We start from the raw sequence: 16,749 nt of genomic DNA, 5'->3' as shown, positions 1-16,749 counted from the left end.
CACGATATCACCTCTCAAACTTTTAACCCATTTCCTCTCTGTCAATGACCTTAAACCTTGAGGTCATTAATGATTTTAAAATTTAATTACATCGAAAGAAAAATTTGAAAAATTAATCCTTCTTTTGGTTATTTGGATATCTGATCACGTTATAATCCGTCCACTCTCAAATGCAATATCTTATACAGTGGAAACCCGTCTATACGACTCTCATTTATATGATGTTTGGCTTCTGTTGCAATTCATTTCTATATATTTTAATGTTAAAATATTTCATTTATTCGGTGCACAACCTCTCAATTAAGCAAAGTTTTCGTTTCGACTCAAGCCCCGAAATTCGGTGTAAATATCATTTCTGTGTCAACCGAATTTTTATTTCATTTATTTAGCAATTGCAGGTAGAATAAACACGTCATTGAAATTAATCTTTCATGAATATTGTCACCACAAAATATTTAATAGATGGAGATTTCTTGAAGAATATTTTTTATGCATGGATTTATTCAAATTATAGCCTATGAATTATGTGCCTGCCATTACAAAATTAAATAATACATACAACAAAGTAAGAACATTAATAATATAAACATGTAATACATACGATAACAATATCAATTGTCATACACTAGCCATTAGGCAGCTATACATTTACAGACATAAATTTCGTGTTAAAAAATAACAATTGGTTACAGTGGAAAAGCAAACAGAACTTCAGCAAGAATCAAACGTGAATTTGAAGTTCCAAAAACAAATAAACACCTTTTTCAAAAATTTTTCTCTTTCACTGCTCCAAAAAATAATGAATTCATTTCAGTCGACAACACATAATCGTAGTAATAATATAATAATGATAGTATTAAATAATACGATGTTTTCATGTACGCAAAAAAGCGTACAAAATTATGAAAGTATATTTTAGGACTGTATCATAGAATACAATATAAATAATGGCATCAAGAATAATTGCATTGTAGCTAAAACAAATCAAACAGACATTTTTTCACGATGTCATGGCACAAAAAAATAATGTATATATAATATGAGAATATACGTATTTATGTATTTATATTCGTAATGTATGAATAGCATTGTGAAACAAAAAGGTACATTTGTTACATAGACTCATTATTTGTATAAGAAATATATCATAATTCAACAATTTCAGATCTGATAACTCAAATTTTAACAGTGCATAACTTCTTTAAATATTCCTATCCTATTACATAACATTTATTAACATAACATACGGTTCTTGGTATAAATGGTGGCAAAATGTAATAATTTAATCCATAGGGCTGTTAAAAAAAACTCCCTTTCGTGAGAATTTTTTTTTCCAATCCAGATTCAAATTCAGTGGAAACTTACTACAACGCTACTCGATATAACGATAAATCCTTCTACAACGATATTTTTTCAAGTCCTGTTTGGAAATGTCTGTATTCTAATGTTAAATTGCTACCTCTCGATATAGCAATAATCCCCCTACAACGATATTTCTTCTTGGTCTGCATTGTACCGTTATATTTGGGTTTCACTGATTAAAATTTTCTTCAATTTTTACGAATATTTAAACTATTTACGAATTTATGGGACACACTGTACAATATTAGAATATCAATTCGTTCAATTCATTTTCATCAGGTTTAATGGTTTCTCCTCAATTTTTTTTTGAATTTCAATAAATTACAGTTGGTGATTGTGCCTACTTTTGACAATGTTTTTGATGCCAACTGGCAATGTCCCGTATTTTACGGATTATTATTTAAGATCCCAGTCAACCAAATTTTATTTTTCTCAATGAAATATGGTCATCAGATCATTTGAATATTTTTTTCGTGATATACATTTTTGTTCGCTGCGATTTGTAGCAGTCTTTTATTTCCGCACCTTCAGCAATTTAAGCAGTAGTTAGCAAATTGAATTTAAAGCATTGAGTTGCAATTTCTTTGCAAAATTTAGTGATATCCCTTATTTAGGATAGAAATTTTTTGCATGCTCCTCGATGATTTATGGTGAACCTAAGTATTTGCGTATAACTTTTTTTGAACCCATATGGAGATTACTAATATTAATTAAAACGGATGAATAATTTTATCAAGTTGTCTGCGGACCACCTATGCCATCGTTGCGGACCATAGGTTGAGAAAATCCGCTACAAAATAAACGAGTATAATCTGTTATCTGATAGTTTCGTGGTCTCCAGCACGATACAAAGTTTGACCTAACCACAACATTTGCTTCGTTTTCTTTTTTGAACGCCATTGTATGGATAGGTCTTGCAACTTAAGCGGAAATTAATTCGTGACGGCAATTAGATAAATTCGCTTGACAATCGAATTGTTACTCGGTCTTTTTATTTCGATTGTTCTTCTACCGTAAGCTATTTTAACTATCGAAAGCGTTTTTTCCTTCTCAATGACGAATGATGTAGTATTTCATGTAATGATGGCGATTTTTAGGATCTCCGATTCGTATGCGGTGCGTGCCTCGAAGACTGTGTCTCAGATAGGGATCATAATTTAGTCACATTTTTTTTTTGTTTCCTTCCTTTAGTGCAGTAGGTAATGTGTGTGTTGTCTGACGTAAAAAATCGAGATCCATGTAATAAAAAACGTGCAGGAAAATTATTGCCTCCGCTATTATTGTCGCCATTATGTCAATGTGCCTTTATTTTTTATATGTGGATGATAATGTTATGGTTATAAATAGGGTTGGTTCCATTAATCGATTAATCGGGTCAGTTAATCGCAGTTAAAATTTTAGTTGAGTCAATTGACTCGATCAATCCGATTAAAATTTTTACTAAAAGTTTATAATTTATTTTGATTTGTTTGACGGAATCGATCAAATGTCTTAAAACTGTATTTCTAGGTTCCATGAATATAGTTTTTTAAGATAAGTGACCATATAAATATTTGAATCAATATTTTGATCAAATTTTTCGACATGGGAGAAATACAAATCGATTCAATGGAAACTGGTGATGTGTTTTCATTTTTTAATTAGATTTGATGAAATTTTTAGAAGACAAAATTTGTTGTCACCACTGTGAACAGCAGTTTTCATATTTGGAAAATATCAGCCCCAGTGGTACTGCACTATTTGGGAGTAATTTCAAGAGGAAAATGTAACAATAAAAATCGAAACTAGTTTGTGACTATCCTAATCGGTGACTAATTTAAAATGGCATTTTCTGAAGAAACCACAAGATCCGAATAAAGAAGTTCCAGGATCTGACAAAAATTGCAGCCTTAATTTCTTATTATATTCCAATATTTGTTTACATCTATCGAATAGGTGACTGAGAGAGAAATTAATAAAACATATTTTTTGTGTGTAGCATCAGTTAATAAAAAGAAATTTGCCTGATAAGTTTATTATAAAGTAATAGCATTTGAAAATAGTCGATTAAAATTTTTTGATTAATCAGTTAAAAATTTTAATCGATCCCTGGCCCTAGTTATAAATAAATGTTACATTTATTCTGTAAAAGGCTCATGACTAAAAGAAGATTCCTGTGAGGAGAAATTGTGTTCAAACATTCGTTTCTTTAAAGCAGTGGTTCCCATAGTGTGTGTCGTTAATGAACTGGGAGGGGGGTCACGAGAGATTCTCCAAAATGAAAGCGTCCGAGTAAGAAATTTATTTTTATTTTTCGCAACGTAAGTATAATTATGTCAAAACTAAAAATGCTTCAACACAGCTGAACAGCTACTTACCACTTACATGCACCATATTGTGTAATTTTATCAATTCTACATGTGTACAATAATCAGTAGATCAAGTTAATATTTTCACAGGGGATTCAAAAAGAATAAATCAATTTTAAAATGTTTTTATATACAGAGTGTTTCAAAAAGAATCATCCGATTTTAAAAACATTATAACTATTCAACTTTTAATTGTTTTGATCGAATAATGTATAGATAGAAACAATGAAATCACGAGTTTCACACAGTTGACGACAGGTAGCGCTAACTCTCTTCCTTCGGCCGCCACTTCAGTGTTTGTCAAGATTGGTTTTTCCCCACAGTTAGAAACCGATTCGGATGACTTCAGCAGGATGGGGCACCATCACACTGGAGCTTGGACGTTCGAGAATTTTTGAACAATCGCACTCTTATACGATGGATCGGCCGGACGGGACCTGAAGATTCAGTTGAACATCACTGGCCTCCAAGATCACCGGTCCTCACAGTGTGCGATTTCTTCTTGTGGAGGTTTATAAACGACTACGTTTATGTGCCTCCCCTTCCAGCTACATTAGCTGAACTGAAGATACGCATAACAGCAACCGTGGAAGCAAACATGTTCACAAAAGTTTGGGACGAATTTGACTACCGTATAGACATATGCCGTGCATCCCAAGGTGGACATATTGAGCACCTTTAATTTGGTTTGTGAAAACTTTATGATTAGCCATGTAATATAAAATTAATCCTAAGTGTCTACGTTCAATATTTTTCGTGATATCGCATTTCACATCGAGTGATTCTTTTTGAAACACCCTGTATTTTTAAAAATAAAAAAACAGAATGATGAGTAGTATGTAAATGTATAATGTCTACATTTTAGATTGTGAACAATTAATAACGCTAGTGTGTCTGTCATCTATGAAGCTCATTTGATGAAGTATATAAAAATATTGAAATGCAATACTATGGGCACTACATAGGTCTGAGACATAGGTCCACTGACTTTTTGTGACTGTGTGATATTGTATTAAAATGTTGTTTGGCATACATGTACTTTGCTGAAATTTCCCATTTATAGTCTGTAAATTGTGATCGTGTAGTTAATTAATAGTTCCTTTTCTATCTCCTTCCAGACCACCGCAACCAACGGTACCGAACGTAGCATCCTCCCCAATAAATTACAGGCGTTCTTCCAGTGCCTCACAGCACAGTGTCCGAACGAACGGTTCGGGTGGTAGAGTGGACAGGACCGAGTCGCCTCCTAGGTACGTCCAGCAGACGTCTATCACTCCACAGTGCAGCGATGATTCGTCGACGTCAACACCGAGTCTACACGAGAGCGACCGTAAGCGACAGCAAACGACTTCCACTTCCGCCAAGAAGAGCAAGCAGTTGCTGGTCCGACGCAAAAATTCGGCTGGCAGCACTTCCGAGGACCTGTCCGAAGACGAAGACCAGCCTGGTGAAATGATTCCGAGGAGTCCGATGATGAGGAAGAGAGTGCCTAGCAGGTTAGGCGGCGTCTATAATGTCCATGTAATAAGAAAATGTCTATAATGACTCGTAAATTATTGTTGGAATCTAATTCTGTGACATTACTTCGACATTTCCAGGGGTTTAAAAAACACTCGTGTATATTTTTCAGGGAGCTCTTACGTGGGACAGTACCTTCTTCGTGGCAGTACACTCCTGTTGGTGAGAAGAAACAGTACAGCAATGGTGATCATTCACCGCGTTCGTCACTGCTGCGACACAAGAAAGTCACCGCTAATGGCCATGCAGCCAAGATGAGCTCTGGCAATGGGCTAATGACAAGTGCATCGACTACACGCTTGCCATCGCTCGCGATCCGAAGTCAGCACCAGTCCCCTCCTAGAGTAAGTAGCCCCTTTAAACGTGGCCTTGTCATAAAATTTGACCAGGTCGTTGTTCTTGTTTTTTTTTTCATGAGATAAATACCAAAGGTATGGTTTTTTTTTCATTCAGGTCGTGAAAGTGTCTCCAAGAGTCCAGAATCCACCAATGAAGTGGCCCGAACAGAAATCCCAAAGTACCGAAGACCTAAGCAACGGAACGGGTGACAGCAGGCTGTTCTTCCATGCCCGAGGATCTTCTCCGGTGAACATCAAAAACATCAGACAGTCTGCTTTGAACGGATACAGCCAACCTGCTAAGGACCACCACCATCAGCCTTTGAGAGAGAACAACTACAGGGAACATTATTCGAATGCTTTCAGGAGGAGCGATCCAATACGCCATTCTTCTTACCACCCGTCCACTAACAGCGGCGGTGGCAAGTCGTTCGCTGGTGTCAGGAAATCGCCAGTCAGACTACCCCCGCGACCCATGCCGACCTACGATGTCAAGAGGACTGCAACGAACCACAACGCCAATAAGACGACACCCACCATGATATCACCGTCGTCTTATGATAAGGATGTCGTCAAGAGTTTGACGCCACGTTCCCCGATCATCCAGAAACTGATGCAGAGGACTGACCTGTGCTCCGACGAGAACTTCCTCAAGAAGATTGAGATGCTCATCGATGAGTACGAGTGCAGAACTAGTAGACGCGATTCCTACGAGGTTGGAGCCGGCAGTGTCATCGACGGGAACGGTCCTAGGTCGCTACCAGTCGATCTGAACGGTAAGACGTCGTCGCCGTCGTGCCATTCCAGGAGATCAGCAAAAGACGATGATTCCGGTAGGGTTCCGTCCAAGATACCAATCCCGACGAGACCATAGAGTATCAAAAACTCATGTGACTAATCCCAGGAGGACTTGAGATATGATTTAAAACCTTCGCCTTCATATATGTTGGCCAAGTGATTAGCTTACGCAATTTTTTTGCTCTCACATCGGCTTACATTACAGAGCCCTTCATGTTGTTCTAGATCCTTGCCTGGATCATGATTTTGCATAAGGGCCTAATGTTTTGTCCGTAAGTGTATATTTAGACTGATATGTGTGAAAATCCAGACCTTCCAATTAATCTATTCAGGAGTGAAATATTATCTGGGATAAAAGACGAAATTTTTGTACGATAATGTACCCCGAAACATAATTGCCCGATTAAATGGAGCGCCGTCCCTACTCAGGCTTTTTTGGCTGGTTAACATTTCGACCTTAAATCCCTTAATAGATGACTATATTTCATAATTTACGATCCATGCAGTTTCTGAAAATATACGCTACAATTTTTTCCAGATATGAGAATTCCAACACTTTCTTTCTACTCTGCCGTGTCTAGTTTTTTCTTCAGGGCGTTCCCATGCTATCGGTGGACAGACACGACGCTAAATTGCTCCTCCCCCTCCCCCCCCCCCCCACTGTCATTTTCATGTTATATTTTGTCTTTGATATAGCGTTTGTGTAGGCCGTGCATGTGTGAGAGGCAAGAAGCATGCCTTAGGGCAGTGGTTCTTAACCTTTTCTTCCCTTCCCGCACCCCAATCCGACTTACCTTCCCGCAACCCCCTTAGATAATGCGTTTTTAATGATAGAAAAATCAATTTTGTCTGTAATTAATTACGTTAATTATCCATTAGTTAATTTCTATGAATTATTTTACTTAATTTATTTTTTGGGCTATGGCATATATATATATATATATATATATATATATATATATATATATATATATATGTATATATATATATGTATATATATATATATATTATTTTGCCCTTTTTTTCTTTTGAAAATTAATTCAGGAACGAAACTTAAAAAAGAAAACGTTACTATTTTTTTACAAGATTTTTTGCATTTCGGAAAAAAAAAAAGATTCATTGAATTTCTTCACTTATTGATTCTTGCCGCAACAACTATAAAATAATGGTTCTTTTACACTTAACTAAATTTTCTGACGCTTTCCTGAGTTGTGTTCATGACGGTATCAAATCTAAGCACAGCATGATAATAACACAAACAAGCCACGAAATAGTTTAGGTAAAAAATAGTATTTTTTCTCAACCGAAATGGAAAAAGGTACGAACGATAGAAGGAATTTTTACAACGCGAATTCCTCGTGACATATTTCTGCAAGCGAATCCAAAACATAAGGTGTCGAAATATTGGCATGATTCATATTTTTTTTAAGAACTGAAAAATTCAATTTTTGTCATTTAAATTTTTCTGAATCATCAGTCAACATATTGTAATTTTTTTCCCTATCTCGCACCCCCCAAAAATGCTCTCCCGCACCCCTAGTTGAGAAACACTGTTTTAGAGCAATGGTCTTCAACCGTTTTACAGCTACGGATGAAGAAAGTAGTTGAACAATTTCGCGGAACGGCGGAATTTTGTGAGGAAATAAATAGTTTGTAGGACCTCCCTCCCACGGCACAAAGTAAACAAATAGGGGAAATAATTCAATTATATCGGCACAGAAATAAATAAATAAATAGAAAGAAAAGTAAATAAGAAGAAAATAATTTGCGGACTGGTAAAAAATAAATTGGTGAAATAATTTGAAGACCTACAAGAAGTAAGTGAATACGAGAAATGAATAAAGAGGAAAAACAATTTGCTGACCGGGAAAAATATATGAGCCAAATAATTTGCGGACGGGCAAAAAAATTCATAAAGGGAAAAATAATTTGTGTGGGTGTACAAAAAATAAACGTATAGGAAAAATATAATATATGTAAGTGAATAAAATAAATAAGAAAAATTTAATAAATAAATAGGAAAAATAACTTGTGGACCGACAAAAAAATAAATAAGATTATAGTGAGAGAACTATACTGTGCGGACTTGCGAAAAATAAATTGGAGAAATAATTTGCGGGCCAGGTAAAAAAAATAAGTGAATAGGAAAAATAGATAGGAAAATTTAATAAATATATACAGTAAATAGGAAAAATGACTTGCGGACCGATAAAAAATAAATACTGTATATGAGAGAAGTAATTAGTGGTGGGCCCGGCAAAAAAATATAAAGAATGAGAAACAGAATAATTTGCGGACTTGGCACCGGTCCGCAGACCAGCGGTTGAAGAACACTGCCTAGGAGTAACGACAAGTCCACGCCCCTATTAGGACATGACTAAATCGGTGACGAATAAATCGTATATGATCACGAATAGCTTGACTCCTTACCAAAGATTCCGCATTGCTCTATGTGACAACGAATGAAATCGGGCATTATTCATTTAACCTGTATATTATAAAATCAGAACCCATATTTACCCCTGTCAACATTTTTTTTTTGTACACAACCGTAGAAAGATTAATGTTCCCTCCGACTTGTATCGGTCCAGACGTTTGAGGTCAAGATACAATTAGGACACGGTGGTGGAGAAGGAATTAAAAAAAAAAATTGATCCATGACCCTGACATGTCGAACTTTCAGCGGTTTCTTGAGCCGCAAAATATGACCATTTCTATTGAGGAAAAAAAAATTTTTCGGTCACGAGTTTGTGAAGAAATCAATTACGAATGTCGGTAATTGGTGAATCAAACAAAACAACGTATACGTTCAACTGAATATCACTGGTGGTGTGCAGGATAATGAATTCATTCTCTTTTGTGCTATGACTTCATAAATCTTCATAGGATCCAATCGCCGGACTGGGGCAGGTACGAAGGGTGCGGTCGCAAAATATTACGGGCCGTAAAATTATATTATAATGAATTTATTACGCAATTCATTTTATTTCTTACTACTCGACAAAGTTTTTAGCTTGGAATTCTATCGATCTATATGTTTGTCGCATGATAATATGGCTTACGCCTTATTATCAGAAGAACCCATGCTCCCCACTTTTTCTCTTGAATTGGAAAATTTCAGAGACCCTTTTATCTATCTATCCTAACTCTATCCTAAGTTTTCAAAGACATTTTCCAGGGTGTCCCATAAATTCGTAAATAGTTTAAAAACTCATAAAAATCGAAGGAATCGGTATTTTTGAATACGTACAATAAGTTATTCTCACAAAGGGGGGGGGATTTTTCGTTTTCGCCGCAGAAAAAAGAAAGAAGTTAAAATTTTTTTGATAGAGGAAACTGCACCGAAGCGAATCATTGTTGATTGTATTTCTTCAATCTATTCTTTGTCCGAAACTTTCGTAAAGCTTCATCCTGACTCGTGTGGCTGACATAAAACAACTTCATCAATGGTGGTTTTATTCAGCATGACAATGAAAACCTGTAATATAAAACCTGCACCTATTACTGGTGTTTACTTATGCACTAGTAATAGAAAAATTCAGAAACCGTAACTCTGTATTTTATATGACTTGCATATTTCCGGTAATTTACTTTCGTGCAGCGCTCTCTATTGTCAGAAATATTTGAACTAAATTTTATTTTCTGTGGCAAAAAATAAAAATCCCCTTTGGTGGAAAAACAACTTTTTCGTAAACCGCATTCAAATATACCAGTTCCTGCAATTTTTATGAGCTCTTAAAAATTTACGAATTTATGAAACACCCTGTAGTTACCTCACTGGCTAGAATTGCATCCTCTTCCATACTAGTTTCTCCATAGAGAGCAAGCGACACACATACAGAAATCAGGCCTATAACATATAAAACTCACATATAGTACAACGGGCAAAATAACCAACGGAGCTGATGTTTGCGAATTTGTCCGATGGCAGCACTTTTTTGAAGACACAACGAATTGAGGCATTCTTGGGGGGGGGGGGATTCTGTTAGTTGCACAATACACACCCAGCGCATTCCAACATGCCGCACTTCGTTGAAAGTTCCTCAGGACTCAGAGGAATGTTATTACGAGGTGCATGTACGGCTTAATAGAAGTGGCAATAATAGCCTCTTCCATATTGGGGGGGGGGGGGGGGTTCATGGTCTTAACAGCACCATGAGTATCCGGACAGACAGAGAGATTATTTAGGGACCCTTCAGTGGACCTTGTGTGCCAACTGAATAATCACGGATTACCCTTAAATATTACAATGATAATTCTATATATTTTGTGTGTTAATTATCATCATCAATAATGATAATTCCCATTTATTGTCTTACTGATGTTCATCAATTCATCTAACCATAATAACCTCCTACTCACTGGCTCTTACTATAATTGACATTTTTCTGAGTCCATTGGAGTACATGGCCTTAATGTTTATTATTTGTTCCTTATAAGACGGACAAAATTTTCGTCCCGTGGTTGCCCATTTATTGAGACGTTCTACTCACAGGGCCGCAACTAGATACGAAAATTTACTCTATCGCCCTAGGGCCAGTGTCCATCTCGACGTCCTTCTCTCCATAATTTTGAACGAAAAAAACAGTGAATTTAGTGCCCTTCCTGATCCAGCGCTCGGGGCGCTAGACCACTCCTGCCCTACCCTATATATTTGCGGCCCTGGTTCTACCAAAACTCTAATGTTATATGCTATGTGGATTTCGGTAATGGTATCCATTGTGTGACAAATTACGTCTCCAACATACATTAAATTTGTGATATTGACCGCTTCTGGTGCCTTCTATGTTTCATGTAAAAAAAATGCGAGAAAATTTTGTAATTATCGTTTGAGGTATGTGCCAAAGCGTCAAAAGTGAGCTTCTACATGAATAATGAATGGACTGATGAAGACAAATGTGTTGTTATTATACAGGGTGTCCCAAAAATACGTAAATAGTTTAAAAATTGAAAGAGTTGGTACACTTAATAATGTAATTTGAGAAAAAGTTATTCTCACGAAGGATGATTTATTTTACGGAAAAAAGATTCAGTAGTTTGAATTTTTATCGATAGATGGCGCTGTTCCATCCTGAATTGATCAAGCGATTCGGACCGTTTTTAAGTGCAAAGTATCCGTTTCATAGTGGGAAATAATCTTAATACGAGTAATAATATTCCCTCTTCAAAGTGCATTCAAAACCAAAGTGTAATTAATTGCTTTCTATAACAAAAAAAAAAGATTCAAGTTTTTGTCGATAGAAAGCACTGCACAAAACCAAATTACAGAATTTTGGACCCCTGAACTTTTCTTCCATCTTTCTGTGTTCGAAACGTTCGTAAAGCTTGAACCAGCGATTCGTGGCTGAGGTAAAACAACTTCACCATTGGTGCCTTTTACCCGCCAAAGTCAACATCACAATAAAAACCTTATGCAACAGCCATTAACAAGAAAATTCGGAAATGAGCCATTAATCGTACACCCTGCATTTTATAGGACCCTGATTTGAATTTTTTCCAGTGATTTGCTTCCATGGAGCACCCGAAATCGACAACTTTTTCGCAAATTGCTTTTAAGTATACCAATTCATTCAATTTCATGAATTTTTAAACTATTTACGAATTTATGGGACACCCAGTAAATTGTACATGTTATATATATATATATACATACAAATATATACGCTTGTTTATTAATATTACCATGCAGTTATATAATGTTTGAGGTCCGTATCGCCAATTAAAAGATATTCTACTCTTTTTTTCATTGCTTCGTATTTTTTTCTTGAAAAGTGAAATGATGTATTATATTTATTTTATTATTATTATTGTGAGATTTTAGTCAAGTCCGGGGTGTGTGTTCGGCATTCCACACATTACGGGCCAAAAAGAATACAGACGATTAGGGCCGGCTTATTTGTGAGAGTAAAAGGGTTGCGGTGACCCGGGCGGCAGGTTGCAAAGGACGACAGCCGAGGCATTTGTGTGTGTTTAGTAAAATTTATGAATAATTAAAATTTACAAGACACCACACTATTTGAGCCATACCTTCACAACGAAGCAACATGACCAAAATGATATAGTCTGGGGACCCCCCACCTTTCCCTCCAGGCTGGAAATATTAGTCCACCACTTTAAATTCTTCAAAAAATCATAGTATCAGATCTCAATATCATGGAGCCTTTATATGTATCCGATATTTTAAGTGGGCTATATGTAAAAATAATGGAAGAGAAGCCATGGCAGGAGTTGAAGGGGAGCCACAGAGAGCTGTGAACATTTTTTTTCAGATGTGAAGAATTAATCCTCCAGGCTGTGTGAACTAATCCTCCAGAAAAAGTGTGACTCTAATCACACTTTTTCTCACTATATTTCTCTTAGAAGGATTAATTCTTCACATCTGAAAAAAAATGTTCACAGCTCTCTGTGGCTCCTCTTCCATTGTTTTTACATATAGCCCACTTAAAATATCCCAGTGCCACAAGGGGGCATATGGTCCCAGGTTGGGAAACACTGCCCTAGGCTAAAATCCTTTTAGCTTTCCACTAGGATCGGACTTTGGTTCGGCATATGTGGCTTTGCACCCGGTAAGGTCGAACCGCCCCTGCAGTGCGCGAATGCGAACCGATCTCCCCTTCAACACTAGTTTTACCGACATTTCTTATATAGGCTTACCTATCTCTTATCATATCGAAATGAGTTTAAATGACCCGCCCGGTAAACCTAGTGTTAAAAAATCTCGCCACAGAGAGCAACAGGCTTACATCGGTACAGTTACCTCAATCAATTGCACTTCACTCATAATTAGAAAAATTGATGGTAGATGACAGCACTACACATGGCTTCAGAATGGGAAGATCGTCGGACGAAGCACTCTGTGACGTTGTCGACAACATCAAGGAAGCCAGGACACAAGGAAAGCACGTGGTGCTGGTGTCCATCGAGGGCGTGTTCGATGCACAACGGTACACCAACCTGAGAAAGATCTTTGCCCAGATTCCCGCACTTTCCAGAACTCGTGGAACATGACCAAAAGAAAGGTAGTCCGCAGGGCTCGTACTCGGGCCCCCTTATGTGGAACGTCACGGTGGACGGCCTACTTAAACAGTCCTGGGAAGAAGGAGTCCGAGTCCAGGCCTTTGCGGACGACATACTTATAGTCATAGTAACAAACTTCACGTTAAGCTCACAACACGTATATGTATATGCATTCCAACATGTATCAATTCGTTAGAAATTCCACAGAGAATGTGAACGAGGTGCATGCAGGGCCGCAACTAGATGCTTGGTCACCCGGGGCAACCATTTTAGGTTACAGGTTTACATTTTGACTTGTAATGTTGAAGGAGAGGTTTCAGAATGAAATTTGCGCCCCCCGGGTCTAGCGCCCGGGGCACGAGATCAGCCTGCTCCCCCCTAGTTGTGGCTCTGGGTGCATGTGTGGTTTAATAGTAGTAGTAGTAGTAGTAGATCCCACTAATATTGTTCTATTGTTCCCTCTTTGAAAGCTTTCTCGCTTAGTACGACTTATTTGTAATATATAACATTCATAATTGTTATGGCCATCTTTTTCTCAGCCACCTCGTTCAGCTTTTTGCCTGTTGTGGCCTTGTATTTGTATTATTTTCGTGGTCCCATCTTGCGCTAATATTCGTCGAGATATCTCGTTCAAAACGTTTTCCTGCGTTTTTTTTTTTAAAGACGTAAAGACGTTATAAGCGGAATACATTGTATTTCCATGAAATACGAGGGCCAACGAGTCAAAAATTGCAGTATCTAGATAGATTCTCTTACTGGCATCTCAACAGATGCATTCAACGAGACCCAGGGCTCTGAATCAGACAGGGGGGGAACCCTATATTATTTGAGAATTTTATTTAACATGAGAGAGAGAGATTATTTTTCTCATTAAATATGAACTCTCATTAATCCAAATTGTTTTCGTCATCAAATTTGAATTTCCACAAAAATTCCAAAACTACTTTTTCATCATCAAATTTGAATTTCCACAAAAATTCCAAAACTACTTTTTCATCAAATATGAATTTCCATAAATTCTGAAATCATTTTTTCACTGAATTTTAATTTCCATTAATGAAGTTATTTTTTTTTTCATTAACTCTGAAATAATTTGTCCTTTAATTCTGAAGTTATTTTTTCACTTACTATAAGATTATGTTTTCATTAAATATGCGTTTTCATTGATTCTTAAAATACTTCTTTGAATAATTCTGGTCATTAACTCTGAAATTATTTCTCTCAATAATTCTAAAATTATTTATTCAATAATTATTCAATAATTATTAAATCAATCATTCAATAATTACCAAATTATTTATTTGGGTAATTAAAATATAAAAACTATTTCTTTCAATGATTATGAAACTATCTCTCAATAATTTCTCGATAATTCTAAAATTTCACTTAATACTGTATTATGAAATTATTTCTTTCATTAATTCTGAAACGTTTTCTGAAACTAATTTTGAAATTACTTCTTTCACAAATTCTAGAATACTTTTCTTCTTCGAGGTTTTTTTGTTACAGCATTTCTATGAATTCTGTAACTTCTAAGCCTCTCCGTCGGTGAGCCCCTGCAAAAAGCTTCAAGGGCCACATATGGCCTGCACGCCATGCGTTGAAAACCCTCCAGGGTTAACTGAATATAGAGTGTGGATTTGTTGGAAAATTTCTAGATCCGTCTTTGGTGTCAATCCTACTTCGCGATTTCGTAGCCAAAAAATCTTTTAAAAAAGCATATAAAATTCTTTATTAGTTCTTCTTCTGTTAGTTTTCGTCGGGTTTTCATTTTCTGACATTTACGACTCAAGTGTAGGCCGAAGTATTTTACGACACTGGGCAGGGCAAGTTCTGAATCATTCAGCGGCGTAATCTCAGCAGCAGCATCGGTGGCGGCGGCTGAAGAAGCGTCTTCGTTTCAATACATTCAATTTTCAATGTCAAGAAGGAAAAGACTGAATCATGAAAGAATCTATTAAATTATAATCAGTTGCTCAATGCATTGATTACTGATTTGATCAGAATAAATAAATATTTTATGAGGAATTCATTAAAAAAAAATACAAATGAATTTTTCTTGCTGACTGACTGACTGAGGTAGATACATTTTCTCAGGGCGTACCGAGTCTTTAAGACTCCCATAAGCTTCCCTGCTTCCTAGCTGCTCCGTAAGAGCTGGATGAAGAAGTTAAGAAACTGTTTGTGTGTGTAGTTGAGTGTGTGAATGTACGTGTATAAAAGGCGTGTGAATGAAAGATAATAAAATTTACAGCCTTTTTAATGCTGTACTCAGAGAGTATATGTCAAATTAACTGAGATCATTTTAGAAAATATGAATTTGATAAGTTGGGGCTTACTTATCACAGAAATTTGGAATTTGTAGAGCTATGTAGAGCCTCAAAGAATACTATGTGTATATAAGGCTCTCATTGTTATAAATACGGGGGCATAGGTAACAGCACATACGGCCTTTAACTGTGAACAGTTGATCCTAGAGGTACTTCCAATTAGAAAAAGTATCCAAATAACGTGTGGACTTCAGATACGTCATTCATATCCATTATGTTATTTGGATACTTTTTCTAACTGGAAGTATGCCTCTAGGATCAACGGTTCGCCAGTAAAATGTCATGCGTGCTGTTACCTATGCACCCTGTATATAAAGGGCCCCAAAAAAGTCGTGTTTGCCAGGCCTCGACTTATGAAGCCCTGGACACATGTCTAAGTTGCACAAATTATGACGGAACCACAAGAATCCAACCATGACTGGCTTCAGTGCAGATACTTTTATTGTATACTTATTTGACACAGAAGTGATTTTTATGGGTTATCCTGAAGAGTTTTAGCACTTCAAGAATCTAATGAATAATGTTTTGTTTGTCTCTAAAATGGAAACACATAAGAGAAATAAGTTTTTAGGAGCAGGTATTGGACTGATGCGTTGTATAGAAGCATAACGTGTGGGTAGTAGATGTCCTTCGAGTTTGTATATATAATTTTGGTTTGTTTTTTTTTTTTCTCCCAACTTCAAGCAAAAGCTGGTGTCTCTTGGAAACAAAGCGGCTTAATTGTGATCGAAAGTCGAAAATGGCCCTAGGGGTTGGTTAACCATCAAGAAAACGAGCTTAAGATGATGATGGGGTGAACCGGTCTTTTTCTCTTCTCTTTTCTTGGCATACCACGAAGCCAAGGCAAAAAAAAAATTACGATTTATATACATACATACGTACATAACATCTACTCTGACCATACATGGCAAACGAAGATTTAAAAGAAAATAAATAAATAAAAATGGATCCCCCTTTTTTTTTCACCCGCCACCAACTGATAACTAAAACTCATCTCCCCTTAAGAATGAAATGAAGAGCCTGTAAATTGGAAAAGAA

At 36.5% G+C, this 16,749-nt stretch overlaps 1 protein-coding gene across 1 annotated transcript in view; it reads left to right on the top strand.

Annotated features, from left to right (window-relative positions):
* LOC149078625 (uncharacterized) overlaps window positions 1-7,278 on the top strand; it is a 53,714-nt gene extending 46,436 nt beyond the window's left edge. Inside the window, exons 6-8 of the mRNA XM_089240759.1 lie at window positions 4,829-5,206; window positions 5,341-5,572; window positions 5,682-7,278. Of these exons, the coding sequence (XP_089096885.1) occupies window positions 4,829-5,206; window positions 5,341-5,572; window positions 5,682-6,440 (1,369 nt within the window). The 3' untranslated portion in view covers window positions 6,441-7,278. The remainder of the gene's footprint in view (window positions 1-4,828; window positions 5,207-5,340; window positions 5,573-5,681) is intronic.
* Window positions 7,279-16,749: the final 9,471 nt, after the last annotated feature.

Source organism: Pholcus phalangioides, unplaced genomic scaffold (genome assembly GCF_987345545.1).
Source record: "Pholcus phalangioides strain wild (caught in Gottingen) unplaced genomic scaffold, Ppha-v1.0 ptg000013l_1, whole genome shotgun sequence".
In the NCBI taxonomy this organism is placed as follows: Eukaryota; Metazoa; Arthropoda; class Arachnida; order Araneae; family Pholcidae; genus Pholcus; species Pholcus phalangioides.
The sequence above is the reverse complement of the archived record's forward strand: the minus strand, read 5'-3'. Positions and strand labels throughout refer to the sequence as shown.